Source organism: Chelmon rostratus, chromosome 7 (assembly GCF_017976325.1).
Source record: "Chelmon rostratus isolate fCheRos1 chromosome 7, fCheRos1.pri, whole genome shotgun sequence".
NCBI lineage: Eukaryota > Metazoa > Chordata > Actinopteri > Chaetodontiformes > Chaetodontidae > Chelmon > Chelmon rostratus.
Genome location: NC_055664.1, coordinates 4109923 through 4137867, shown reverse-complemented (window position 1 = coordinate 4137867; position 27945 = coordinate 4109923). Strand labels below are relative to the sequence as shown.

At 43.8% G+C, this 27945-nt stretch overlaps 1 protein-coding gene across 2 annotated transcripts in view; it reads right to left on the bottom strand.

Annotated features, from left to right (window-relative positions):
* The window catches only part of LOC121609180 (alpha-2-macroglobulin), a 29993-nt gene extending 3471 nt beyond the window's left edge, over window positions 1-26522 (bottom strand). The window contains exons 1-31 of one of the 2 annotated variants that reach the window (XM_041940743.1): window positions 26295-26522; window positions 24181-24361; window positions 23066-23222; window positions 21874-21926; window positions 20838-20858; window positions 19960-20128; window positions 19752-19836; window positions 19270-19390; window positions 19062-19176; window positions 18864-18973; window positions 16681-16836; window positions 16192-16428; window positions 15947-16010; window positions 15097-15242; window positions 14771-14920; window positions 14236-14538; window positions 13981-14071; window positions 13750-13897; window positions 12158-12383; window positions 11843-11969; window positions 8197-8318; window positions 7196-7247; window positions 6447-6530; window positions 6138-6314; window positions 5472-5553; window positions 3507-3663; window positions 2529-2603; window positions 1916-2081; window positions 1029-1225; window positions 717-932; window positions 177-295 (exon numbers count right to left, since the gene is read on the bottom strand). In XM_041940743.1, the coding sequence (XP_041796677.1) occupies window positions 177-295; window positions 717-932; window positions 1029-1225; window positions 1916-2081; window positions 2529-2603; window positions 3507-3663; window positions 5472-5553; window positions 6138-6314; window positions 6447-6530; window positions 7196-7247; window positions 8197-8318; window positions 11843-11969; window positions 12158-12383; window positions 13750-13897; window positions 13981-14071; window positions 14236-14538; window positions 14771-14920; window positions 15097-15242; window positions 15947-16010; window positions 16192-16428; window positions 16681-16836; window positions 18864-18973; window positions 19062-19176; window positions 19270-19390; window positions 19752-19836; window positions 19960-20128; window positions 20838-20858; window positions 21874-21926; window positions 23066-23222; window positions 24181-24361; window positions 26295-26377 (4190 nt within the window). In that variant the 5' untranslated portion in view covers window positions 26378-26522. Of the gene's footprint in view, window positions 1-176; window positions 296-716; window positions 933-1028; window positions 1226-1915; window positions 2082-2528; window positions 2604-3506; window positions 3664-5471; window positions 5554-6137; window positions 6315-6446; window positions 6531-7195; window positions 7248-8196; window positions 8319-11842; window positions 11970-12157; window positions 12384-13550; window positions 13696-13749; window positions 13898-13980; window positions 14072-14235; window positions 14539-14770; window positions 14921-15096; window positions 15243-15946; window positions 16011-16191; window positions 16429-16680; window positions 16837-18863; window positions 18974-19061; window positions 19177-19269; window positions 19391-19751; window positions 19837-19959; window positions 20129-20837; window positions 20859-21873; window positions 21927-23065; window positions 23223-24180; window positions 24362-26294 lie in introns of both variants that reach the window. The other variant, XM_041940744.1, reaches the window with a different exon arrangement.
* Between the last annotated feature and the right edge of the window lie 1423 nt (window positions 26523-27945).

Here is a 27945-nt window from a genome sequence, read left to right as displayed (position 1 = left end):
AGTCTCCACTGAAGTCCAGAGTAGTTGTTCACAAAAAATACCAACAGTAATACAACTTGTTGAGGCCAACTCAAACTCCCAACATGATCAACCTGTTTGTACTGGTAAGGTCAATAATGAAAAAACGGTCATCACACACACACACACACACACACACACAAACACACACACAGTACCTGGCATGCACAAAGAGGATGAGCTGAGGCCTGCTGATGTTGCACTTGGCCATGATGTTGGTGGAAATGTTGAAGGCAGAGAAGTCAGGGGGAGGAGGGATGTTGTAATGCATGGAGATCTGTGGAGGGACAGATCCATTATCCACTATCTCACACACACACATCAAGATATGAGTGTGACGTGACACACACACCTGATGATTACCCGCATGGCTTGATGTAGTTCACTGGGTAGACTAAGAAAAGAAACAACCCCTACCTGGCCCGGTTTGGATCAATCAAATAACTTCAAATATCAAGAGCAGTTTTACTGAAGCTACTCAGGCTTAATGAAGCACTTCCACTGAATGATTACATCCAGGTTGATACTGGATCTTTGAGGTCAATACAGATTTCTGATAAAATATGATCACTGTAAATAATGGCAAGAAATACAAAAACATAAATGAATAAAGTCAAATATATTTGAAATCCTGCCAAAAATCATATTGCTGTTGTTGTTTACTACTCTGGAACTGCTGATGGTGAGGTGGCTCGTACCTGCGCCAGCACACAGCTCTGTCCCTGGGCTTTGACCGTGTACTCTCCAGGGATCTCGCTCAGCTTCTCCTCCTGGTACAGCAGCCGGTTTCTCTGATCCACCGTGAACTCTTTGTTCAGGCCTCCCAGCGACGTCACCGTCACTGTAGTGCTGCCCTCCGCACTGTAGGTGGCAGCGCCGTACTTAGCCAGAGCCTGGAGGGCCACCACGGTGTCCTGAAGAGCAGAGAGGTTACACGTGTCATTAAAAGCAGTTGGGGTAGGGGGGTTTAAGGCTTCCCACAGACCACCTGTGTGTGTGATCTGTCGTACCTGTGTGGAGGAGAAGCCGCCGTACGGATTCTGCTGCTGAGTGAGCCAACGGACGATGCTGGAGGAATAATCCAGGCCAAACTCTGGCATGGCTGGACCGGAGAGCAGAGCCAGCAGCACGTAGGAGGTCATCTCCACCTCCAAAGAGTCCAGGCCTTTCCCAGAAGCCCCTGCTCTGTCCCAGTGCCGGGTGCCACCTGCCAGTCACAGCAATAGAGTCAATATTATATTGCATGAAATCCTCAGACCTGGAGTGGGTGACATCAAGCTGGCATACTGCAGTCTACGCGACTTTAAAGTGCTTTCATCAATTACGCTTTTACTGACACTTCACCTGCTTTCACTCACTACAGATTTCAGTTCAACTGACACTTCACCTGCTTTCACTCACTACAGATTTCAGTTCGACTGACACTTCAGCTGCTTACAGTGCACACACTTCAACGCTTCCACTTCACTTCAACTACTTTCAGCAGCATGTCAACTGACAGTTCAGCCGCATTCAAATTTCCCCTCAACTGAGACGTCGACTCGGTTCATCGCTTGCACTCACGTCATTTGAAGTCTCCTGTTGTCACCTCTTAAAAAAACCTCTTCAGCTTCCACAGTTTACTGCAACTGCTTTCAGCGCTCCCACTTCAGCTAATATCTTTCAGGACTTCCACTTCCACTGGAGCTGTCGGCACGACTCATCACCTACACGCTGGCATTTCAACTGTTTTCAGTGCTTCAACTGCAACTGACGCTTCAACTTTCTTCAGCGCCCACACTTGAACTCAAACTTCCACTTCTTTCTGTACTTCCATTTTAACCTGTTTTTCCACTACTTTCAGTATTCTTCCTTTGGCGTCCATTTTAAACTGCTGCTGACGGGTCCGCTGTCTTACCCTCTGTGTTGGACTTCTGGTGCAGGTACGTGATGAGTTTGCTCCTTATCTCCTCGTCTCCAGCCAGAGTGAAGGTGTAGGACAGCAGGGCGGTGGTGTACAGGTTGTCCAGCTGGCCGGCCACTGCTTCCTTGAGACAGCCCAGGCAGTTCTGGACCACGGGGTCCTGTCACACCGCAGGAAAACACAAAGATGGGAATATGCAGAAGGGAGAGAACTAAAACAATCAATGGAAGGATTTCTCTGCAGGACCCTGAGATGGAGTATTTAAAGCTATATGATACACATGATGACATCCGAGAAAGGCAGCACTCAATATACATCAGCTATCAAAAATGCATTCAAGTTACAGCAAGTTGTCTCAATCAAGAAATCCCTTTGGCAGACGGTGATAATTTATAGACCATGCTCAACTGTCTACAAAATGTCCTGTCTACGATCTCTATGAAATGATGCCATCTGTCACTCAACATAAACACAGGCCCTTGGTGGCAGAAAATCGCCAGCACAGGAAGCAAACGTGACGGGAAATCTACCAGCGTTGGCAGTCCAGTGATAAAAGAGTGAAGCGAGGTGAACGTGAAGGTCTGAGGAGGAGTCACGTCAGACTCACCAGAACGTTGCCGTTCAGCTCCAGCAGGGCGGCGGTGATGTAGGCTGTCAGGGACACATCGTCGCTCACTCCCCCCTGTTGAAAACAGGAACAAGCAGGAAACAGGTTGGCTCGTGCTTTCCTTCCAGTGACTGTCACTAAACAGGACACTTTAGACTGTTGTTGTTTTACTTCTTAGAACATCTAAAGCTCTTATTTCACTGTACGTTCTCACAGATGCTACAATATACCTAAATACCCAATTTCAGATTCCTTTCAAGCTGTCTGGACTCAAACTGCAGCTATTGTGGTTCAAGATGACACCTTACCTTACACCACTAAGCAACCAGGGCGCCCCATATTTTGCTCTTTTCATCACCAGATATTCATCACTGCCCTGGTTACCCTGGAACATTACCTGAAACTCAATAGTGTCACTGAGCACTAAATGTTTCACTTAGTGACAAAAGTGATTCCGGTAAGCAGAAATCTATCAGAACGAAGCTGCACAGAGTTCTGCTGGTTCCTTTATTCCCTGCCTGAGAAAATAAACACAGGAATGAAACACACACCTGTTTATTCTGCCAAAGAGCTAATATGATCAGCAAATGCTTGGATGTCATATACAGTATTGTACCCTTACCCTACCCTCAGACACAGCAGTCATGTTTTTTTTGTCTTTGATCGTATTCAGGATAGGCTGTAGTTTGAGAAGGACTGGCTAGCAATTACTTTTTGGGGGCATTTCTTCTGCTCTGTGTGTGTGTGTGTGTGTGTGTGTGTGTGTTTCTTGCCTGCAGGCCTGTGGCATTCTGCACTCTCTGCACACTCACAGCTCTCAGAAACTCGATGCTAATTGCTCCTAACATTGAGCTAATTTTGTGATTTTGCCTTATAGGAAAAAAAATCAGCCAAGCAGAGCTCCAAACGGCCAAAAGCAGCTGGCGTGAGACCCGATTCTCCCATCTAAGACGACCGCACTCAAACTGATGTCATTACCTTCATGCCATTGTGGAAGAGTTTTCCCACAGATCTGATGCAGCCATCGGGCCGCTGGTGTTTGGACAGCCACCTCCTGGCATCTTTAATGTGCTGGGCATGCACAAAGATGTACGGTCTCGCCCCGCCAAAGGACTTCATCACAAAAGAGGTCAGCCTGCAAGGTCACACGCACACGCACACGCACATACACACAAGGTTTTTAGAAAACAAATCTAATCACGTGTGCCTGTGTTGGTAACCCCCAAATGAACTCAGCTTCAGGACAATTACGTAACAACCTCCTGTCTCACACTAACACAGGGCACTTGGTCTGAACCACATCCACAACAAAGCAATCCTATTCCTCTGAGCCACACGTGAGCCAAGCAGAATACAGACAGGCAGCAAAGTCAAGTACTCACACCCTGGATACCTGGAAAATATATTCACACGTACTCAGAGATACTGCTTCTGAGGAAACCCTGTTATACACATACAACCTTGCACTACAGTAGACATATTGTATCGCTCTACAATCAATGTGGATGCAGTCAATCCTGTTTCATGACTGAATATTTTAAAAGGTGTACAAAAATACTTAGAGATGCATTAATTCAGTTTTTGGCCACTTGGGGGCAGCACACCAAGCTGTAGACACAACGACATACCTTATAGAGTTGAATATGTTAGCAAACAATTGCTTATTTACACAGCCAGCCTGCAGAGAGCAATATTAGCAATCTTTAGAGTTCTGTTTGCGGCCGTCTGTCCAATCCAGTCTATATTTGCTCTCCTTCTAGCTCCGTTTTTGGTCTCCACCCACTCCGAAATAGCGGTCTCTAAACTAAATGCTCCACTTTGTTCCCAGCTAGCCACCAACTTTGCCTGCGAAACCAAAACAGTGAGGTAAAAGAGGCTAAAAAGCTGTGGGTTCTTCTGTCTAATCATCACCTGTCACGTTACACCCTGTGAGCCGCTGTTCATGTAAAAATATTGATTAGTGCAGCTTTGAATAATTCACACTTTAGTTAAAGTCCCTGTTCTATTTTAAGTGATTTGGACAATTCAATTCAATCTCCGCTTGGAATTTTAATGTAACTGAACACTTGAGAGGCCTAGTTTCTCCTAACCACAAACACACACCCACACACACACTCAACAACTGCCAAACTGCCCAGCACCCTTTCAAACAGCAAAGGCTTTGTTAAATCCCCAGAGGCACTGTGCTGTAAGCCCATTAAATGCAAATATTAATATTTTCTGGCAGGTTCCCCACAAAGTAAATTATTAGGCTCCTCGCTGGTGCCAAACACCTCCCACTGTGTCTGCATGTCGTTTTTATTCTCTCATCAAATGAAGTGTGAGATTTGAGCTGAAAATATTCACTGTTTAGCAGCGGAGCTTTTAAAATGTTCTATAACCACTGATGCAACTGAAACATATGAGTTATATAATCATGAACATATTCTACCATTGACATTAGTTTGGTTCATATGTTTTCTAGTTTTAGTGACAGGTGTGTAAGCAAAGCAGCAGACAGTGGGCGGGATATCTAGTTCCTCCTCAGTTTACATGAGATTTTAAACATCTACATTTTTATGATGTTTTGGACTTTAACTTATTTAACTTAAATGTGTTATAAATAATTTATAACACATTTTATAACACAATAACTTAACATATTAAATAATGATAAATAAATAATAATATTTGATATGGTAAGTGCAATATAATAACTAGTACTATTTTAAAATAAAAAAAACTTTGAATTGAATTATGTATAATAACGTATGATATTATTACTAAAAACATCACACTATAGGACCGGAGATGTTCTTATATTAGCTCAAATATTACTTTCTTCGACAACAAGAAGCTTGTAACCAGTTTCGACATGTTCACAGAAAATCTAAATGTCATGGCTATGAAACAAAGTCATTATCTAGTGTTCACTCATGATGTTACTGAGGCAAGATTACTGACCAGGTGTTTCCAGACTCATCGCTCTTCCCAAAAGCACTGTAGGAACCGTCATCATGCTTGTAGGTGAGCTCCCTCTGATATCCTACAACACACACATGAAGGGTGAGGGCCTGCTGTTTCAGACAGCAGTGAGACGATGAAATACAACCCTGGAGGCTGGTTTAAATAACAGAGCCAAGAGAGCGGAGGCGCATCTGCTGACCGAAGGCTGCAGAGCAATTTATAATACAACTCTGAAGAGTTATCACTGTGACAATCATTGTACGTTTCATCAAGATGGTAGTGAGTTAAACAGTCAATATACTTTACATAGTTACAGTCACTTCCAGGTATTTGATTGGCCAGAGCCACCTTGAGCTACATCCCCTTTTGTTGCTGGATGACCCTGTCTGAACCCAGCCAGGCAACTCCAAGTGGGACATTAATTATTTCTTGAAGCCTAAACTGGTTTAAACCGGTCTGAACCAGACACCATGCAAAGGTATTATTTTCTGGAACTAAAAAACATTTTGGTAACTGACGGCTCTTTTCGACCAAAGATAATATTCCAGACTGGAGTAATGGCTCAACCCCCAGCAGCCAGTTCACCTGGAGAGACGGCATTCTCACGGCTCCAGACGGGCTGCCTCTTGACCGGCGGCCCCCCGAGGGGTCAGAACAACTCACCGCTCTCCAGGAAGCGTGTCGCTCTGTCCTGAATCTCCTGGGTCAGCTGACCTGTGCTCTTCAGGTAGTTGAGGATGAAGATGTTGGGGGCGAACAGCACCATGTTCTGCTCCCCGCAGCCGTACGGCATGGCCAGGAGCTTGTCCAGGTTCTTGGTGGCCCGACCCATCAGGTCACCTGCAGGAGCAACAGGAGGAAGATGAGACAGATGAAGATGAAGCCCTGCCAAGACTTTACCCTCAGCAGGACTTAAGGTGAAAATATCTAGAGTAAAGAAATGACTTAAAGCGTCTTTTAGCAGTCACTAACCCAGTACAGAGACAGAGGCCCTGGCCGATCCAGCCACAAACATCTCAGGCATCAGCAGAGAGATTTTCTTCTCCACAGGCCCCTCTGGCAACACAGATAGCAGGACAGACAACGCATGAACGACACATGAAGGAGGGAGCTGAACGGTTTGACATGTCAGGAAATACACATATTCACTTTCACGCTGGGAGTTAGATGAGAGGATCGATACCACTCTCACAACTGTAGGATAAATATGAAGCTAGAGCTGGCAGCTGGTTAGCTTAGCACAGACTCCCCCATAAAACCAAAGCAAACAAACACAATGTTGCACGTTAATGAGGGACTTTTAGAGGTGAGGTGACGCAGATTTTCAGCAGCCAGCAGTTTCCCCTGGTTTCTGATCTTCATGCTAAGCTAAGCTAAATGTACCCTGGCTTTGCTGTAAGCATCAATGTTGGTGTGACTGTATTTAAATACTAACAAAGCAGTAGATGGACCAGGGGTCAACGTATTCATTATTCTGACACGGTGGATGATCAACCATCCATTCCATTCTTATCTCTGATCTGACAAAAACAAACGCTTCTTAACAATAATGACTGCAGCATCAACCTCTGACCCTGACTCGAGTCTCCCAGACAGAATGGCAGTTGAAGATGTATTTTATCATGTTTTCACTCTGTGCCGCGTGAGAGGAGGGTGGCCGTGCACCCTGAGGCACCGTGAGAAAACAGGCACTGATACACAGGTCGTTTGTCAGCGCTCACCTGCAGGACAGAGGAGAGCGTTATGACTGACCATCTGTGGTGTTCCTTCAGCCTAGTGGAGAGACACAAAGACAGTGATGTTAGTGAATGATGCCTTTTTCATTAAAAGGCAATTACACGAGTCCCAAAAACAAGGGTGATGTGTGTAGAGTGAGTGATTCTTTTTGAACAATGAAACTTTATATGACCAGTTATTCAAGATGTATGTCTTCAACACACACACACACACACACACACACACACACACACACACACACACACACACACACACACACACACACACACACACACACACATTTTTTCTTCATGTGGGCACTTCTCCGATGACGCTGTTTCTTTAATTAATTGAAGACTGAAAAAAAATTGAATAAAATAACAGACAAGACCAGGTAACCTGGAGTAATACAGAAGTGCGTTTCATGTATGTTAAAGGTGTGGAATGCTTCTTTGCATTAACGTGCTTGTTACGTTTGTTACTCTCCTGTTTTTTATTTCTATATCTATGTCTGTATATTCTGCCAAAATCTCTAAATCAGGTTTAGAAAAAAAGTGTTATTATCATATATTGAGTTTTATTTAATCGCTTAATGTGCCGAGGAGAAAATGGACTACTAGGGATGAAAATAAAAATCTCTTATTTCAGAAACATTCATGAGTTGAAATGAGTTGTTAATTTTCATGTAAACTTTCCCTGGATCACAGACACGTATATGTGAAGAAAAGTTCAGTTCAGTCACTTATTACAGAGTAAATGCTTCAGTTTTTTTACTCTGGATAAGAAATCGAAACAATTCTAAGGCTCACTTGGAGTTTGGGACATTTTTCAGACAATTAAAATGAGTTAATTTATCAGAAAACAGTGTCAAAGTAAAAAGGATTCTGAATTAAATGTTAGCTGCAGCACTGCTAGCAGGGTTTTTGACTATACCACACTACAACCTTGTGCCATGTTTTGTGACAAGCTGCTCAGATGGTTTGTGATGCGTTTGAGGGTCACTGACCTCCACCAGCAGCGTGCGGACCACTGTGTCGATTCGGCCTGCGTCGGGGACGGTGGCCACCTCGTTGCCACACAGTATGTCGGTCTTCAGGGCCTCGGCGCTGACCTTCAGATTCACCTGACCTGTGTGCACACATACAGTCTTATTCTGAGAGCGTGGCTGTATTGATTAGCGGTCCCGCTCGCTGTCAAACTGTCACATTTTGTGTACCGAGGCAAAACAGCTTTCCCGTCTGCTTTTCAATCCAACTCATTATCCTCCCTGCTCCTCCATCCCTCCTCTCTGTTTTCCCTCCTCCCCCGTTTCCTATCTTATTCGCCCTCATTAATCCCTATTTGTTGCCTTATTATGCTGCCTCTCCCACATACTGCTCCATCTCTCACCCCCTCCCTCCCTTTATTCACAGCCCACAAACCTTCACACAGAGGACAAGTACAGATCACCCCCCGAGGGAGAGGTTTCTGAGTGTTTCGTCAGAGATACTACCTGACTTGTTAGTACAAGTAATTGTCAGCATTCCTCTAAGGGGGAGTAAGAGGAGCGCAATTTGACATTCATCAGGGCCTCGTCTCCATCCCTGCTGATGGAGGCTGATAGAAATCCTCTGCCAGGCAGCGTTACAACAACAGCCTTCGCTTCCAGCAGTGCCGACGCAACAGCTGTCAGTGCCCTTAATACAGATTAATTAGCTTGTTCTGTCTCATCTTTATGACTGAAAGTCTAACTTGTATTGGACGGAACAAACAACATCAGTATTTAATTAGAAAGATGTGAAGATTGCATTATATTATTAGTGACAGCAATAACAGTCAGATGGGGGTTTTCATTGGGTAATGAGGATGCAAGGAGGGGTTGACACCGCTTGAAATCATATTCAATCAATATTTTTGGATTGAAACTAACAGGTGATGTTTTGCACAGACGTTAACATCACAATTAGAACTGATCCTGACAGAAGTCATCTGTTGCTGTTCGTCTTTCCCTCTGATTAGTTCGTCTCGGGTTGCAAAGCCTCTAAATGAGCACAATAAATTTTGCACTATACACATTTTAGTATGTTTTTTTCAGCTGCTGCTGAATATAGTATACGTTATGCTGTTGGTATACGTTATGCTGCTGGTATACGTTATGCTGTTGGTATACGTTATGCTGCTGGTATACGTTATGCTGTTGGTATATGTTATGCTGCTGGTATACGTTATGCTGTTGGTATACGTTATGCTGCTGGTATATGTTATGCTGCTGGGATACGTTATGCTGTTGGTATATGTTATGCTGCTGGTATACGTTATGCTGTTGGTATACGTTATGCTGCTGGTATATGTTATGCTGTTGGTATATTTTATGCTGTTGGTATACGTTATGCTGTTGGTATACGTTATGCTGCTGGTATATTTTATGCTGTTGGTATATTTTATGCTGTTGGTATATTTTATGCTGCTGGTATATGTTATGCTGTTGGTATACGTTATGCTGCTGGTATACGTTATGCTGTTGGTATACGTTATGCTGTTGGTATATGTTATGCTGTTGGTATACGTTATGCTGCTGGTATACATTATGCTGCTGGTATACGTTATGCTGTTGGTATATGTTATGCTGTTGGTATACGTTATGCTGCTGGTATATTTTATGCTGTTGGTATACGTTATGCTGTTGGTATACGTTATGCTGTTGGTATATGTTATGCTGCCGGTATATTTTATGCTGTTGGCATATTTTATGCTGTTGGTATATTTTATGCCGTTGGTGTACTTTATGCTGTTGGTATACTTTATGCTGTTGGCATATTTTATGCTGTTGGTATATTTTATGCCGTTGGTATATGTTATGCTGTTGGTATACTTCATGCTGTTGGCATATTTTATGCTGTTGGCATATTTTATGCTGTTGGTATATTTTATGCCGTTGGTATATGTTATGCTGTTGGTATACTTTATGATGTTGGTACATTTTATGCTGTTGGCATATTTTATGCTGTTGGTGTACTTTATGCTGTTGGTGTACTTTATGCTATTGGTGTACTTTATGCTGTTGGTGTATTTTACTGTTTATTGTTCTAGTATATTCTTGTTGCCTGAGTATATTTTCACTTCTGGCATATTTTTATTGCATTTACACATTTTTATCTGCATGTTAGTTTATTTTATTCTAGTATCTTTATTTTATTTTATTATTACTTTCTTATATTTCTTATTGTTTCTAACATGGGGGTTGCAATACAAATTTCATTGACATGCTATGCTCAGTGACAATAAAGACGATCTCGATCTCTCGATAATTAAAGGACTACACCAGCGTTTTTGCAAGTTTTTACCCCTTCACGACAAAGTGTGAGCACTTCACATTATCACTTCCAGGCACTCCACAGTGTTTTAGATTTTAGTGTGCTTTTCATACACATTCTCAAATTTCATTTCATACCACTCCCTTCATTACAGTATGAAAATCAGAGCATCACATTGGATAAGGATTATCCAATTATCCAGGAGTTCATTCGAACAAAGGTCATGCCAAATGTGTGTGTGCACCGATTGGAATTTAGTTATATTTTTCATAAAAGTGATCTAATGTATGATACTTAAGATTTTTTATTTATTCCATCGTTTTTTCTCAGCCTAATATAAAATGTCAAAGTCCCCGAATTCCAGAAAAGAATATAGAAGATGTGACACCAGTGTCCTCAATATAGCAGCAGCCCTGGCAGGGAACTGGATCCTGAGATTTTTATAGAACTTCTTAAAACTGAAAGGTGGATTATAGTTTTTTTTGTCTATCACTATGGGTGCATTGTTCCAGAAAACAACTCTCTCCTCCTGAAATAACACATTTTAGGATTTGTTCTGCCTTGGATGTGGTATGGTTTTCAGTAGTGGAAAACATTTAGATCTGTTACTTACTAAGTAGCAATGAGACAACGTAAAAGTCCTCTATTACATGTCCCACATTTAAAATCATTTACTGACTTCCCATACTGGTGACTTTATCTATATTGCCATGTGTCATATATTATCAGGTCATCTTCTGTTTTGTAAGTAAAATGTTAATCTGTAAAGAAACAAGAGACTTCCGCTGTCAAATAAATGTAGTAGAGTAAAAAGTGACATATTTGTAAGTAGAAGTACTTCGAGATAGTACTTGAGCAAGTATATTTTCCAGTAGTGCTGGTTTTCGAATCAATTTGGACTCACAGCTGCATTACCACACTACAATAACATCCCTTTAACTAAAAAAACAACAATAAAGGAGATATTACAGTATGTTCACTGTAATTAATGACCTAAGCCCAAGTCCAAATGTTGACTTGGGTAATGTAGTAAAAAGACACAGCATGTTTGGAAAATGCTCTCCGGTAGTGTAAAGAAAAATGTCATTTGTAGTAAATGGGCTGAAAAACGCAAAAACACTGGTAAGTTCCTACTGAAATTGTAATGATTATTCAAGTCATATCGATGTTCACCTGCCCTTTCAAAAAAAATGAAGCTCTTTCCACAGACCACCAAAGAAACACACAATATGTAATCCAACAGTGCAAATCCAGCGTGCCAGACAGCTGAATAACACTGACAGGCTTATATGATTTGCAACAAACGAATGAATGGAAGAACTGAGGCAGCATTGTTTCTAGTCAGCTTTCCATAGATACCTAAGGCTGTCGGAGTTACAATCCATGAGAAGGTCCTGCTCTCCTCCCCGCACAGACACACACTGTACTGGCAGCCATCGCAGTTTCTGAAGGTGTACTGGTCTGAATCAGCCAGAGTAATCTTCACCTGCAGACAGAAACAAAAACAAAAAAACTAAATACACAGATGTTTTCGTTCGCATGGATATATCCAAAAATGTATTAGTCTGTTTCAAATCATGTCATTTTTACAAGCCAAGAGTCAAATGAATCATGTCACAGACGACGTCGTCACCCATTTAAATAAACTCCATCTGTGAGACCTTAAGAATTTACCATCATGCATTTGGAGAGATAGTTGAAGACCGTGGCTTTGAGTGTGAACACCTCCCCCCGGATGACAGAGTAGGGCAAGGTGAGACTGACAAAGAACGGCTGGAAGGCCGTCAGCCCAGTGTTGGGCGACACGCCGAAGCCAACGGAGGAGACGCAGAACGCTCCGGCCGCCCACTTTGTGATGGTGTCGGGGACCGTCTTCTCCACGTTCACCGACCCACCGTCTCTGAACAGACAGACAAGCAAGAGTCAAGTTGAAAAAAGCTCAAGTAGAACAGAGTTCGCCTTAAAGCTCTATGAGTGGAAACAGGAATGCATGTTACATACACTCATAATAATGTGGCAATCTGTGTTAATACATGATGAGATAGCTTGTGGTTTTGGCTCTAGGTGGGGTGCAAGAGGAAAGCTCCATCCCCTGGGGAGTCTGACTAGCTGCAGAGATTAAATACTATGTGGTGTACCAGCCCCCGCTCAGGCACCCAAACACAACATCTAACGAGACCACGAGTCGACAGTCACGCTAGCAGCTCTTCGAGGCTGGCTGAGCCGATATAATGTTTGCTATGTTTAGCGTGTTAGCATGATGGATCAGCAAAGTCACTGCAAATCATCCTGACGGGGAAATGAATGTCTGTGCCACATTTCCTGACAAAACATCCAGCCAAAACCACACAAAAAAACACGTGAATGTCTGAGTTGAGACATTTCGTTAAACAGGATTAAGTCTACCGCCGTGCTAGCGGCATTGTGAGGCTGCGCTTTGCACAAATGCTAGCGTCAATGCTAGCACGCAGACGTTTAACAGGTGTGATGTCCACCAGCTTAATGCAGCATGTTAGCATGTTAACGCTTGTTATTTAGCACATCGCAAAGCAAAATACAGCCGAGTCATAAACCGAAGCACAGGATAAATTGGAATTTTGCCCCGAAAGTGGCATAAGATGAAAAGTCAGGTGATAGTTGCTGAAACATGTCAGTCAAACCAAACAACTGTCAACCTCAGGGTGGCGCTAGATGAAGTCAACGTGCTGGTGGCGCCAGAGGGAAAGTCAAAATCACCAAAGTCATAGCTGCTCCTGGGGATCATGAATGTCGCCACAGAATCTGTTTGCCATGTGTGGTTGCAGCTTCTCAAATGTGAAGATTTGTTGTTTATCGCTATTCAATATCCTTGTAAACTGGATATATTTGGTCTTGGACTGTCATGACATTTTAGAAATGTCTCATTTCAAGAATTATAAAAAGAACAAACAATAAAACTAAATCATCAGTTTAACAGGTAATACGTAATGATATAAGAAACTGAAGAACCTTTCAGTGTTAAAAAGGCAAAGACAAACATTTGAAAAACTATTCAGATGTGTTGATCCTGAGGATACATCATCATTACCCCACAGTAACTAGGTCCCAGATCCAGGTCTCAGGGAAGAACGTCCTGACGGTCTCCTTCTTCTCCTCCTCTTTACCTTTCAGTACACCACCTGCACTCTGTGGCATCATGTTGAAGGCCATCGGAACCGGAGAGTCTAAGAAATCTACAAAAACATGGATAAAAAAAAATACAAAAGCAATTACACAACTAAACTTACCCAACAGAAACCAGCTCCCAGATCCAGGTCTCAGGGAAGTATGTTCTAATAGTCTCCTCGGTCACTCCATCTTGATCTTGATCAACAACGTCCGAAACAACCATGTCCGCTTCCATAAACACTGAATCGTCTACTATTTCTAAGGGTACTGTAAAATGGTAATTTCCTGTTTGAGGTCAATATCAAATATGAAGTAAATGGACAACATCAGTGGCAAAACGTAAAACATACCACCATCATAGTAAATTAACTCATCGCTCCTTTCGTGGCAGTTATAAGGTTTTTTCACATCGGAGTTGGTCAGGATTTTGATACCAATTTCCTAGAAGGAGAGAGACAGAGCGCAAGACAGACAGAGAGACAGACAGGATAAAACCAAATAAGAGACTGTGAAGTTATACTACAGCTGTTTTAAATGCAAACAGACAGACAGATCAGCTCCTGTAGCCTGCTCTTTCATAACAATCAAACTGATCAATTCTCTACTTTAAAGACGCTGTAGACATCATTCTTCTGACTGGGTGGTCCAAAGAAGACTGTACGCTTCGCTCGACCAGCTGCCCCCGAGTCGCCCACAGTGTCCGGTTTTGGCTGGACTTCTAACTCCGGTTCTGGTGCTGCTTCTGGCTCAGGCTCAGGCCCTGGCTCAGGCCCTGGCTCAGGCCCTGGCTCAGGCCCTGGCTCAGGCCCTGGGTCTGGCACTGGCAGAGGGAAGCAGGGATATGGCTCAAAGTCTTCAACCTCATAGCTGTACCCTGACAGCGTCTGTACAGGCAGCTGGCTGTACACCTGCACAGAAACACACATGTACACAGTCCTGGGTAAGCCAGGTATAATAAACCAGTATATGCAGCAGGGACACTGTGCCATTGCACACTATATTTTGTAAATAAATAAATAAATTAGCACTATCCCCATTGTTCTCATCCTCTGGAGCAAGACATTGTGCATTTTGCAATAAGAACAGCATGTTGAGGTGTTGTGAAGGTGCAGAAGTGAGCACGGAGGATCGGTGTCGTACATAGTCGACAGTGAGCTCCTGCTCTGACTGCAGCAGGAGGACGCTCTGGTCGATGGCTCTGACGGAGCACATGGAGCCGGGGTGAGCCTGGAGAGTCAGCGTGGTCTTCTCTGCTGGAAGCTCCTGCAGGGAGGAGAACTTCAGAGACACCTGCACAGGAGACACCGGGGGGGGGGGTTATTAGTCCGACAGCTGATTAGATGAGGTCAGGTCACAAGTACTAGACAATGCATATGTCCTCATATTCTATTGTGTTTCAAATAGATTTTGACTCATCCCCTGTAGCTGGATGTTTAAAAGGTCTAAATGGGGCACTGGGGCTGTACCTTGTTATTGAGGCAGAGTTGAATGGGGAAGTCCTGGCTATCAGCCACACCCTCTCCACTGGGCATCACCGTGTAAACGACCACTTGGGCAAACGGTGCCAGGTTAGTAACCTGATGGAGCGATATGGAAAACTCCCCTTTGTTGACTGAGGCCGAAACACAGAAAGACAAGGAAATGTGACATGTGGCTCTAATCAAAGCACGTAAAACAAAAAAAACGTACTTTCTTACTTTGCTATTGACAAACCAGATGTTAAAAAAAAAAAAAAAAAAAACATCTTTTCCCCACATGGACAAAAAATAATCTGCCAGGTTAGCCTGAAGCTAATGTAGCTACATGGGTTTGCCTGAAACTGACCTTGGAAACATGTTGCTTTTAAAATGATGTGTTGGGATTTTTTGCCTGTTATTTGTTAGACAGTGTAGAGACGAAGGGCAAACGCATGGAAAGAGAAGGCGGCATGGCATGCAACAAAGGTCCCCGGCAGAAACCAAACCAGGGATGCTACCTTAACCGCTAAGATAACAAAGCAGGCCCACAAATGAGATACTTGAGGTTGGCCTCTAGCAGGTTAAAGGATAAGGTAGTGTACATGTATGAGGGTGTGTACGTATGTACAAGTGCCGCTCACTGTTTCGTTGGTTTTATTTTTTAGATTATTGAAAACATTAGAGGTCTATGGCAGAGAGGAATAAGACAGAAGAATCTTCAGAGCAAAAACTGTGTTCATAGGATCAATTCATTGCTGCCCATTTTCATGGGATTTGCTGACAATAAGATAAATACAGATTATCACCGGACTTATCCTTCAAGTTGGCAGCCTTAGTTAAAGAAACATTCGTTCTTTACCAGTTCCGGCTTTAACAGCCACTGAGACACGGCCGTGCTGCACAATTCCACCTCTGGACATCACCTAAAAACAAACACAGCACAGGCAGATCAACTGAATGTGTTTTTCATACAATAAGGTGAAAAAAAAACATTTGGAGTCCATTTTTCTACACTCTTCTGCTACACTCGCTCGGTCAGTGACTGTGTTCAGACGTGGCCTGAAACAGCTGGGCGTAGCTCATAACCCAGCACATGAACCTCACCAGGTAAAAGAAGTGGAGGACTTCCTGTCCCTTCTTCAGCTCATCCCCCTGGATGATGTACTGAGCGCGCACAGTGGCATCTTTGTCACAGGACATCTTCTCGTTGACCTGCATGAGCTTCAAAAAGCTGCTGCTCTTGGAGTAAAACGCTGCGGCGTGGTGGTAGGCCAACCTGTACTCTGGCCTCCGCACACTGGCCACGTAGTGGTCATTGTCCTCCGTCGTTCTAGACGTCGCCTGTCGAATAAAACAGCCACAGGTCAAAAGTCGAAATTTCACTCAACAATCTTCACTTATCAACCTCTAATTCCATTCAGAACAAATCTAAAAAATAGATGAATTTAATTAGAATTCAGGTCTGTGTTGTTCCCCTTGAACTTGATCCATATGAGTTTCTTTAATAAGACTTGGACTGATTTATAAATCATTTATAAATCCTGAACTGGTTGCTATCAGGAAGCTCTAGAGCTGAAAAAAAAAGTGACCAACCTTTAGACTGACAGTGTCTTTCCAGAGGGTGGTGTCCAAAGAAAATGAAGCCATGCCTCTCATGTCAGTGGTGAGCGTGACGTTTTGGGAGTCTCTGGCAAACAGGTACACTGCTTCATTGGCGACAGGTTTGCTGTCTGGACCGACCACTTTGACCTGCCAACAAGACACAAAGCGGAAGTTAAACCACAGCGAGCTTTCAGAATCTGTCCAGACAAAAAGTTCATCATTCCCCAACATACTGATGATGGACTGTCCAAAATGTAAAGGGTCCATCCTCTGTTGAGCAAGAACGTCTTTGAGCCTTGATCATACTTCAGTATGGACATGGCACAGACAGCTGCGGACTTGCACACGCGCAGTGAATGCGTACACACTTCTATACATACTAGAAATCAGGGATATGAGTACGCAGACGCATTTCACACATGTGCAACATGGTGGCAACCTCCTAATAGCAAGAAGAAGAGCTCCTCTGTTTTCTGTATGTGGCTGAACAACATGCAAAGTTAACAAAGGGAAATGGTGAGCGTGACTTCTTATCGAGAATAAGACCAAGGATGGAGACTACAGAACAAACAGTGCACAAAATAAGCTGTTTGTGTTTCCAGCACACGTGCGGTCAGTGCACACAGGCCGCACAGTCACACATTTTGTGCTAGCAGCTCTGTGAGGCCAAACTTGTAGCATGCTAACATGTTAGCATTCACCAGTTAGCACTGAATACATCCCAGGCTGATGGGAATGTCTTTCTTGTCAGTTCATCCGATTGCTGCTGAGATATTTCACTTGAAACCACACACTTGAACGTCATGGGACTAGTGGTAAAGTCAGGGGGATCACCGAGGTCATTTGGATTCATCCTCTGGAAACCATGAACATGAGAATAGGGAACATCACATCATCCCCTCTGGTCCTCAGCACGGGCACGCCACAGGGTTGTGTGCTCAGCCCAGCCCTCTTCACCATGTTTACTCACGACTGTGCTGCCATACACCCCACCAACACAGTCGTGAAGTTTGCGGACGACACTACAGTAGTGGGTCTCATCTCAGATAACAACGAGTCCCACTACAGAGAGGAGATACGCCAGCTCACCCAGTGGTGTTCAGCCAACAACCTGGTGCTGAACACAGGGAAGACCAAGGAGGTCATTGTGGACTTCAGGAGGTCCAGGAAGATGGATCACGCCCCCCTCCTCATGGACGGAGAAGTGGTGGAGCGTGTGGACAACATCAGGTTCCTGGGCCTCCACATCACATCTGATCTCTCCTGGTCCATGAACACCTCCTACCTGGTGAAGAAGGCACAACAAAGGCTCTTCTTCCTCAGGAAACTGAAATGAGCTGGACTCTCCTCTCGGTTGCTCGTCAATTTCTACAGGGCCACAATTGAAAGCATCCTCTGCCTTAGTGTGACAGTGTGGTGTGGCAGCTGCACGGCACAGGAGAAGAAACAACTGGCACGGGTGGTTAAAACTGCACAGGGCATCGTGGGCTGCCCCCTTCCTGACCTAGACTCTATATATGAAGGCCAGGTCAGGAAGAGGGCGAGATCCATCGCCACGGACCCCAGCCATCCAGGCCACAGACTGTTTGTACCGCTTCCATCAGGAAAGCGGTACAGGAACATCCGCACCACCACCAACAGACTGAGGGACAGCTTCTTCCCCAGAGCTGTCAGAGCTATCACCCCCAGCAGCCCCTCACTGCAGTGAGAGACTGTGAGAACTGTGAACCACTGCACTGCACTTTACACCTACACCTCCACCTGCACCTTCTGTGTACTTAACTTTTAGGTCCACACATATACTTAACTAATTATATACATTTTAGTATATTGGCACATTTCATTTTCATTGGCATATTTTATTGTCCACTGGTATATTTTATTCTGTCAGTACATATCACTGTGTATTTTTTATTCTGTCGGTACATTTCACTGGTATATTTTATTGTTTATTGTTTAGCATATTTTATTGCCTTAGTATATTTTCATTCTGTTATATTTTTAATTGCTTTACGAATATTTTTATTGCATGATGGTTTATTTTATTTTATTGTAGTTAACTTAATTTTATTCTTTCTAGTCTTCTTATCTTTCTTACCATCTGTTCCTAACATGGGGGTTGCAATGAAAATTTCATTGACATGCGCAATGACAAATCTCCACAAATTTTTTACCTTTCCCTCGAACGGGATGCCCGGCTTGTAGGCTGCGGGCACGTCCTCAAAGGTGACCGTTCTGATGTGGCTGCTGAAGCTGGTCTGCCCGCTGCCTTTGAGAATGACCCCTAGGTGGTAGCAAACAGAGAGATGGCGGCTCGTCAGGAACGAGCGGCGGAAACGTCACGAACGGTATCCGGCGTTCAGTCAGCCTACCTGTGCCGTACTCCTCCATTTCAGCGCTCACGTGGAAGCTGTCGTCGTACATGCTCTTGTTGAGGGAAAACTCTGTCACGTTCACAGTTTGCGTTGCGCAACCACTTTTATCCGTCTGGAAGGTAAAAACAAGAGCTCACTTCAAACTAAATGTCTATATTTAGATGAAATGAATGAAGAATATGTTTTTGGAATCTGGAACACTCACTGTCATTTCATACGTCTTGCACAGGTCATTTTGTAGGACGCTTGAGTACCAGTAAAACCGGATGGCATTTCTACAAAACACAGCCTTCACTGAACCAACAACTGGTTTCCCGTAAGTGTACCTGCAGGAAGCAGCACAAGGATACACAGATGCTGCTTTAAGGAACTGATCAATCAATCATTAAATCAATGTTCAGGCAGACAAGCTCACACCTGAACATGAAAGCTCACATTAGCAAGCTGGTGAAAGCTAGTTAGGGTTTCCCAGATGTTGTAGCTCACATCACTAACGGCCGATAGCAAATGCTAATGGGGAGACATTAGCTCACAGTGGAAGCTGATGACGCGTCTCGCCCTCAGGCGCCAGTGAAACACACAGTGACACCTGCAGCTCAGACACCGTTTCCTATGCGATATCATTACAGTTTATATTGGATTGCAGTGCCAGTGTTAAACTCTGTCCTGTCCAGGTGGGACACTCACTTTCCACAAATCTGCAGCGTGGCCTCTTTATCCAGGATGGTAATCACGCTGGGCAGGTGGACCTTTACTTCATACTTTGGCAACACTAAAGCAAAAGAAACCAAATCATAAGTCTTGCATCTGAAAAGGAACATAGATCAAACATCATTATTTTGGCAAAAGTGAGAAGTTCTTTGATTTTTTTTTTCAGCATGCAACTGCAGCAGACCGTATTCCTTGATGTCAAAGTTGTGGGATATTTGCTCTCCTTTGTCCGTCGTGGCGATGATCATGTAGCTTCCTTGTACCGCCTCAGGAATCATGGGGTGGGACAGATCAAGGATGCCGCTGACAATGGCCTTATCCAACCACTGGGCAATGCGATTTGAATTGGGATCCTACGTAAAGACAGGGGCACGCAGGTCAGAGCTAATGGCTACCTGCTGCATACACAACTGAATTTCAGGAAGAAAGGAACAAATATGCTGTAGATTAATGGTGTTTTATCCTCTGAAATAAAGTGCTGCTCCATTCCCCCAGGGGTGCAATTTTTATGCAATTATAACATCTTTCAAATTATTCTGATGGCATAAGATTTTGTTTTTGTAGAAACATGACACAATACTGGTGAAGGTTGTTGTCTCTGTGCAACTTTCAGCCTATTTTACTTGACTGGATGGTCCTGATGCCATTTTGGGTACAACTAGCGGTCGTCGAACTTAATGGGTTTTTAAATCCTGCAAACAAGGGTTCAAAAGTTGGTCTCAAAATAGTAATACAAATAATACAAAAATGCATTTAGGTGCTGTGTGTGCATAGAATTATAGAATTGTTTTTGCAGTCAAAGCATCTATGAGTGAACACACCTGGATTTCCTGTGTGAAACTAAAAATAATTTTATAGTATATATCAGTATTTTATATCAAAAACCTTCTCTTTTATCTTCCTGATCATTTTGATTTGATCACAGCCCCCCTCTTTTCACTCAGAAATAGTTTACATTAGTGAAAGATGCTCTGTTATTTCTCTGCAATAGTAAGTGGTCTATAGCTGGCAGGAGAGGTGCCACACAGGCTGCATGAGCCAGTGTCTCATACAATAACTTACCTGGAGCTCCACCACTTTGTACTAAAAAAGAAAAAAAAAAACAAATCAATTATGTAAACACTGATTTAGTGCTCACAGAACATGCACAATATACACAATATGTCATTAGAAGAGATTTGTAGTTTACCCATAAATGTGCCAACTTTTCTTCTTTTTAAGCTACATGAGCTTGTCTTATCTGTTTTGTTACAGCTGTTTTTGTTACAAACTTGCTGAAAGTTATATTTTTTTTTAAATAAACAGAAGAACTGGGTAGTTAGCAGTATTCACCAAGTTAGTGTCAAGAGAAAATCCAGTCCAGGACGCTTTTGATTCACCTTTTCAACCCAACACACCTAAAAACTTTTGGACAAACTTTGTCAATTTATTTTAAATTCTAGTTAGGAAAGTTTCTGAAGACACCAAAACCACCAGCAAAATTTTTGGGAGGAAGACGTGTACAAAATGATGTACATGACATGAAGAATGTTTTTACATTTGATACAGTGGTGCAGCCATGAAAAGGTTTTTGAATATTTTACATACATGTTGGATGAGCTGTCGGAGGCAGCAGCTTCACAGAGCAGGATACGGTCACACAGTGTGGGTATAAACCACACACACATTTTATAAACTATGGCTTTATTGTTTCCAATGAGATCTTCTGAAGGGACTTGCTACTTTCAGATGATACATCTGAATGAATTTCACGTTCACTGCACGCATTTGTGTTTTCAGCCCCTCAAGACAAACGGAAAAGGCCTTGAGCCCGTATTGATTCAGATGTTTGGGTCAAACGCAGTGTGCGCCAAATGAACTCTGACAGCATGTTTATCACACTACTCCACACAGCGCTTCACACCCACGCTGTCTTCAAAATCAACAAACATCCCTCCTTTCACCACCCACTCTCCTGAACCAAAATAGACCTCGCTCCTCAGACTCACCGACGGCTCGGCAGAAATCACACCAGATTACAAAGTTCACTGGTTGGAATTACACACATCGTACAATATCACAGGATCCTGCATGGTCAAAATGAATAAATAAAACTCACCACTCGCGCTACAGGGATGAAATTGGCATCCATAGAGACGATTCGAAACTGGACTTTAAAGGAAAGAAGGGAAAAATTGCACCTGTTAATTGTCAAAATATAGCACACAGACAGCAATACATGAGTAAAGATTATTCCATCGTGACAGATTAACTTCATGGCACAAAACAAAATGAGGGCACTGTTCTTACAGACCACTCTCTCCTAAAGTCTGCAAACTTTCTGCTAATAGCCAATGGTGTGAGGTTTGAAACTAATTTTAAAACAAAATATTTCCACATTTTTCATCTTTTTCACGTTGTGCAAGGAGGCAACAGTTTATGGTTTAAAGGGGCACTGCAGCACTGCAGTATTGGTCATCCATAAAGTCACAGGACTCGTGAGAGACCAGTAAAAAAAAACAAAAAAAAAACAGTCAAAATGAAAGCAGCAGAGGCCCAGACATCCCGACCTTAAACTCCTAGCAGGAGCTCAAGCTCCAAAAACACTGCGTACTACATTCCCCATAATGCAACACCACAGCTAGACTTTGCCTGGTAAAGACGTGTTTGTAATGCAGGCTTTCCATTAAAAATCTCCATGCACGAACCAAAATAACCCTGATGACATCAATTTTCCCCTCCAGAGCAGGAATGACGCTAACCATGATGAGTGAACTGAGGCGAATTTGAGGGAATTCTACCTGTAATGGGCACTAGTCCTGATGACATCATACTAGTTTAATAATGCCACTGGCATCAGATAGAGACGAGCTGGCTGCACCATTGTCTTAACATTTCACAGTACAGTACAAACAACATATTTATGGATCGAAAAAATACATTACAATTAAGGAAAATAATCCATATCTACATTAAAGGAGCTGTGATTTGATGGGTTTTTATATATTTTAATGCACAAAGCTTCCACCAAGACCTCTTGAGGAACCACCGCTCTTCAGCGAGCTTAATATAGACATAATTCCTAAAGTTGTCAAGTAGTGGCTCAGCATTATGCAGATATTGTAATATAGTCCAAAATTTTGCAAGTGCAGCTGAATTGGTAAGCAGTGCAGAGAGGATAATGTGGGCTGTGTGAACAGTACGACTGCAGCAGAGCAGCAGAGCAGAGCAGCAACAGGAAGGTCCAACACTTTCAATGTCCTCCTCGTGGACATGGTAAGAGTAATAAGGCCACAACATGTAACTCTCACCAGTCTGCCCAGGCTTGTAGATAGGTTTGTCAGTCTGGATGATGTGGATGAAGGCAGGAGGCTCAATGAGGATTTTGGTCTTCTTGCTCATTGAGGCGCTCTCGCCCTGAATCGTGACATTAATGGTTGCCACAGTTCTGGTGGGCACTGAAGGGACCTGCAACACCAGAAAACACACGTCAGAGAGGACCAGGGCACATTTGAATCTTCAGGAGGAGCGGAAAGAAGAGAGGGAGGACTTTTATATTTTGTTTCGTACAATTTGTGCCCATTTGACTTTTCTAGATGGTGCATTTTCCTTCTTTTGGAGTGTGTTTGCAGAGCAACATCTGTCAGCTATAACGGTTTAGAATAACTGCTTGGAAGCAAATCCATCTGAGCTCTGCTGAAATTGAGCAACAGCAGACCTCTTCTACTTCGCAGGGTTAATTATGAAATGGCGTCATACTTGCGTAGCATATGTTTTCACTTGCTAATGGAGCTGCTATTATATAACGGGGACTGGAACCACTTCCAAATGTCGTGAGGGGTGTTTTTTTGTATGTGTGTGTTGTGAGTGTGAGGGTAGGGGGCAGGGGGTGTTCTCCAGAGGAATGCAGGTACATAGTAAGCCTCTGGCAGAAAGCAGCCTTTGTTTAGTTGCAGCCAGACAAATGCCAGACCAGGCCTGCAGCAGGGCCAAAATCTGGGGAGCGAAGTGAAACTAAGTGTTATTGTCACAGAGCTGATTGGGGTCAGCGGGTCGTTTCACATCAATATGGATCAAGGCCTGCACGTTGCATAACAGCGAGCAGTGGTGTGACGGAAACCAGAGCAGTAATTTACTGAGAACCATTGGTGTTGACAGCCTCTGTCATGGCGCCGGCTGGATAATTTAGATGCATAACAACTCCAGTATTTGTGCCATTAGTTTAATGGACGGCTGAGGGACGAGAGGAAAGCACAAGGATGCGTTTGACCACTACAAACATTACAAGGGAAGTTCTGCTCCGTTCTACCTCGCCACCACTGAAAATGCACGAGCAAATCCCAAAAAGCCAATAGGTTATTCAAAGTGAAACATGTCACCCCACTCTGCAAACTGCCACACTGAGAGTGCACGTGTTGAGTCAGACCTGGAAGTTCAGGCAGCGGTAGTAGTCCTGTTTGACAGCCTCCTCCAGGATGACGGTGCTGCCAGAGTCCATTTCGAGGGCGACGGTCAAAGCGATGGGCTCTGTGGGGCCGTGGATCTGGGCGCACAGGGTCTCCTGTTTCCCTCCTCTCACCTGGGAGCTCACGGTCACTGCAAAAATACTGCAGGTACAGAAAGGACATCACATGAGTTGGAAAAGATATAATGTGATGTTTAGCATTACACACTTTTTGTAATTGCAATAATATTCCTACATCAACTATTGCAATCCCGTCTTTTCCAGTCCCCACTGAGGCTGAGCAGCTGACCATATAATGGGACTCACCTGGTAAATTAAATAATCCATGTGGTGGAGGTGAAACTGGAATTGCACCATTAAAGCAGCTATAATCATTACTTTCAGAATACCTGTGGGTCACTTGACTATGTAAATGTGAAAGGTGTCATTCATAGTGGTGAATTATCACCCAACTGCAGGTCTCAGCTCCGCAGAGTGTTTTATCATGTTTTAGCCGTTCGCTTTGCTGCTGCGGCTCATAGCGTTGTTATCTGGTGTCACAGCAGGCGGCTGTTTACAGTGACAAAGCTAAAAACACACTGTGAACTACCTGCTCGGCACCAAACAGCAGACAGACAAAGCTAGTGGTTGATACTAGCTGGTGAACATCCTGGAGCACTTAGCTGCTGAAGAGCCTGATATTTTCCCCACAGGTTGGTGGAGACCAAAACGGAGTTTAAAAGGAGAGCCGGTGTTAAACTTAACAATCTTTGGTTGGCCAGAAACAAAACTCCAAAAAAAAGCAGCCTGTCTGTTGGACATGTACACAGGCCGATTTATGCAGACACATAGATCATCATAAAAAGTGACAGGATGTCAGTTGTGTTTACAGTTTGTTTCTGCTGCCCCCAAGTGGCCAAAAAAAACCCTCTATCATTTCAGGTGTAAATGTGCAAAAAGACCAGTGGTGGGAAGTAACTTACTCAATTATCTATCTACCCATTTAAGAAGGAAATATTTGAGTTTATAACCAGGCTACGTTTGTAAAATAGGGTTATGGTCTAATAAGATCAGTTTCTTTGATTTTCTTCTAAGATTGATTGTACATATGACTATAGTACTTCTGTACTTTTCCCTCAGTATGATTTTGAGGACTTACTTGTAATGGGGGCATTGTGAGATTGGTACTTTTACTTAAGTAAAAGATCTGAGCAATTCTTCCACCACTGGGAAATCCATATGCAAATCAAAATGTTTTCCATGTAAATCACATGGAAGGACACCCTAAACCACCATATTATCTCGATTCCACCAACCCCTGGGCTGAATGTTGTGTGTTTGAGGCCGGTTGGCACACAGGGGCCTGCCGCTGCCAATGAGAAATAAAGGACACATTTAATTGAGTTTTGTGTGGTGCTGCTGAGAATATTGATGCCGTTTTAGCCAGAGAGGAAGCTGCAGGAGAAGTCATTTGACTCTGATACTAAACTACAAAAGGCATTCGAGCCATGATGACCACAGTGCAGATAACACACAGGACTGGAAAACAAAGGTCAGGACAGAAATCAATATGCAGAGGCAGCGAGTTCTTGTCTTTATCACAGCTGTTTGGTTTCATAGTTTCAACTGATCACTGGTCTCCACCTAGATCATCTAGTGGAAATAAATCATTGCCACTGATCACTTGTTTTTCCACTAAGTGCCAATAATTTGAGCAGCTATGAGCAGATTATTAATCAAATGGTGGTAAGTGGTAGCAGATGGAGGAACTTTCTCTCTCTCTCTCACACACACACACATACACACACACACACACACACACACACACACACACACACACACTGGTGGGACTGCCTCTCTACAGATTGCATAACAGCACCCTGAGGCCAGCCACCGGACTCTCTGCCTCACCAGTGGGACGATGCTGGATTTCAGCTCTTGGTGCCACCAAACTTGCTGCGCGACGTGATTTTTCACCCTTTCGCTAACTCCGTCACGTGCTTCTCCTGCAAACACCGGCGCGTGCGCTTGGCGTGATGCACGAGCCAAACTTTTGCAGGCAGCGCGACACGCCGGAAAAGCTCGATTTCACTTACGTGTCGTTGAGGTGGGCCGATGTCGCAGTTGGCAGCAGCGCCGATGCGATGATGACGGCGAACACCGGCAGGACAGGTGCCATGTCTGCAGAGCACGGGCGGTGCTTCGCACGCAGCGGGACGACTTGAGCGGAGCGGACTGCACCGGGAGGAGGACGCGCTTCCAGCCTGCTACCCCCACTGCGGGCTGGCGTGCAGGGTACAAAGTTGCACTAACGGAGGAGGCGGCGGTGGTGGTTCCTGTTTATACCCCCAAACCACCGCCACACCCTCCCTCTTCAGTCACTCCCCCCCAAGTTCGTTGGACCTTTGCAGCCTCCTCCCTATTCCCAAAGGAGTCCACTTCCCAAAAGTTGAATCACAGTCCTGGCTGCTACCAACAGTCCACTCCTCCAGTTTCTAAAGAATCTGGAAAAAAGTGCACAGGGCTGAAAAAGAGTGGGCGGTGGAAAGGTGAAACAGCCATTGTTTGATGCAGGCATGATGACCATTTTAACCCTGTTGTGCAACAAGTATTGAGTATTGGAGACTACAGAGATAACACATACCCTAAGATAGAGGACCTCTGTGTCTTTGAGGCCCTGAGTGGCTCCACACAGGCCCCCCTGTGTGCCATCACTGCTCCCACTAACACAAACAGCTCCACCTTTCAATACTAAATCACCCAAAAAGCAGCAGGGACTTGGGACTTGGGAGTTGGGGGACTCACATGAGACACATACAAAACAAAAAGGGTAAAAATTGCAAAAGCTAAAGCATCCTGACTTAATTTCCATCCATGGGGAGCGTTGTTGGGTGTAGATGGAGGGCTGAAACGGAGAGAGAAGGATGCATTTTTAAATGCAACAATCTGAATGTGGACATTGTCTTCGTCTCCAAACCTGCGGAGCTTCTGTTCAGATTAAATGTAACTTCAACCCAAAATTGACCAGTTTGAAGACTAAATTTACACCTGATCAGCTTTGTCTGATGGTCACTTTCAGCAGAGTTGCAACACCTTATTAATAGTCAGAAAAAGTTTGACCAGTTCTGGTCAATTGATCTGTACAGTGTGAGCGTACAAGTTGTATGTTTTTGGCCATGCCGAGCAGCCAATTAGAATGCAATTAGAAAGTTTGTCTAATGCGATTGTACAGGATCTGCGTAGCTTAAAGGTCTCTTTCCCAGGTCACAGATGCAGCAGATGCAGCAGGCTTTCAACTTACTGCAGTGGTAACTCATCTGTAGCAATATTAGGCATCCAGAGCAGGTAAGGACTGAACTGCGGCTGTAGCATTAACCAGGTGTGAGAAAGGCTTTCTGGGGGGGGGGGGCTCTGTGCGATGATGGGATGAGAACATGTTGTGCAGCTGAGCGTCTAATATTGATGTTTTACATTGAAGTTAGTTGAACGACTGGTGCATCTCATACAGATCCTCAACCGTGAATGTGTCTGTGCTTTGTTTGAAAGCTCCACAGGGCACCTTTGATATGTATCATCCTCCAAAATCTCATTCCAGGAATGCTATTTGATAGCATCTCTTTGTTAGAACCTCTCTGCCCGGTGAACGCCCATCTTTCATACCTCACACATCCAAGTTTGTAATTCAGGCTCTCTGTTGACAATTTGTACTCGCCAAGCCCTAGCTAAAATTACACCAGGGTGATTTAC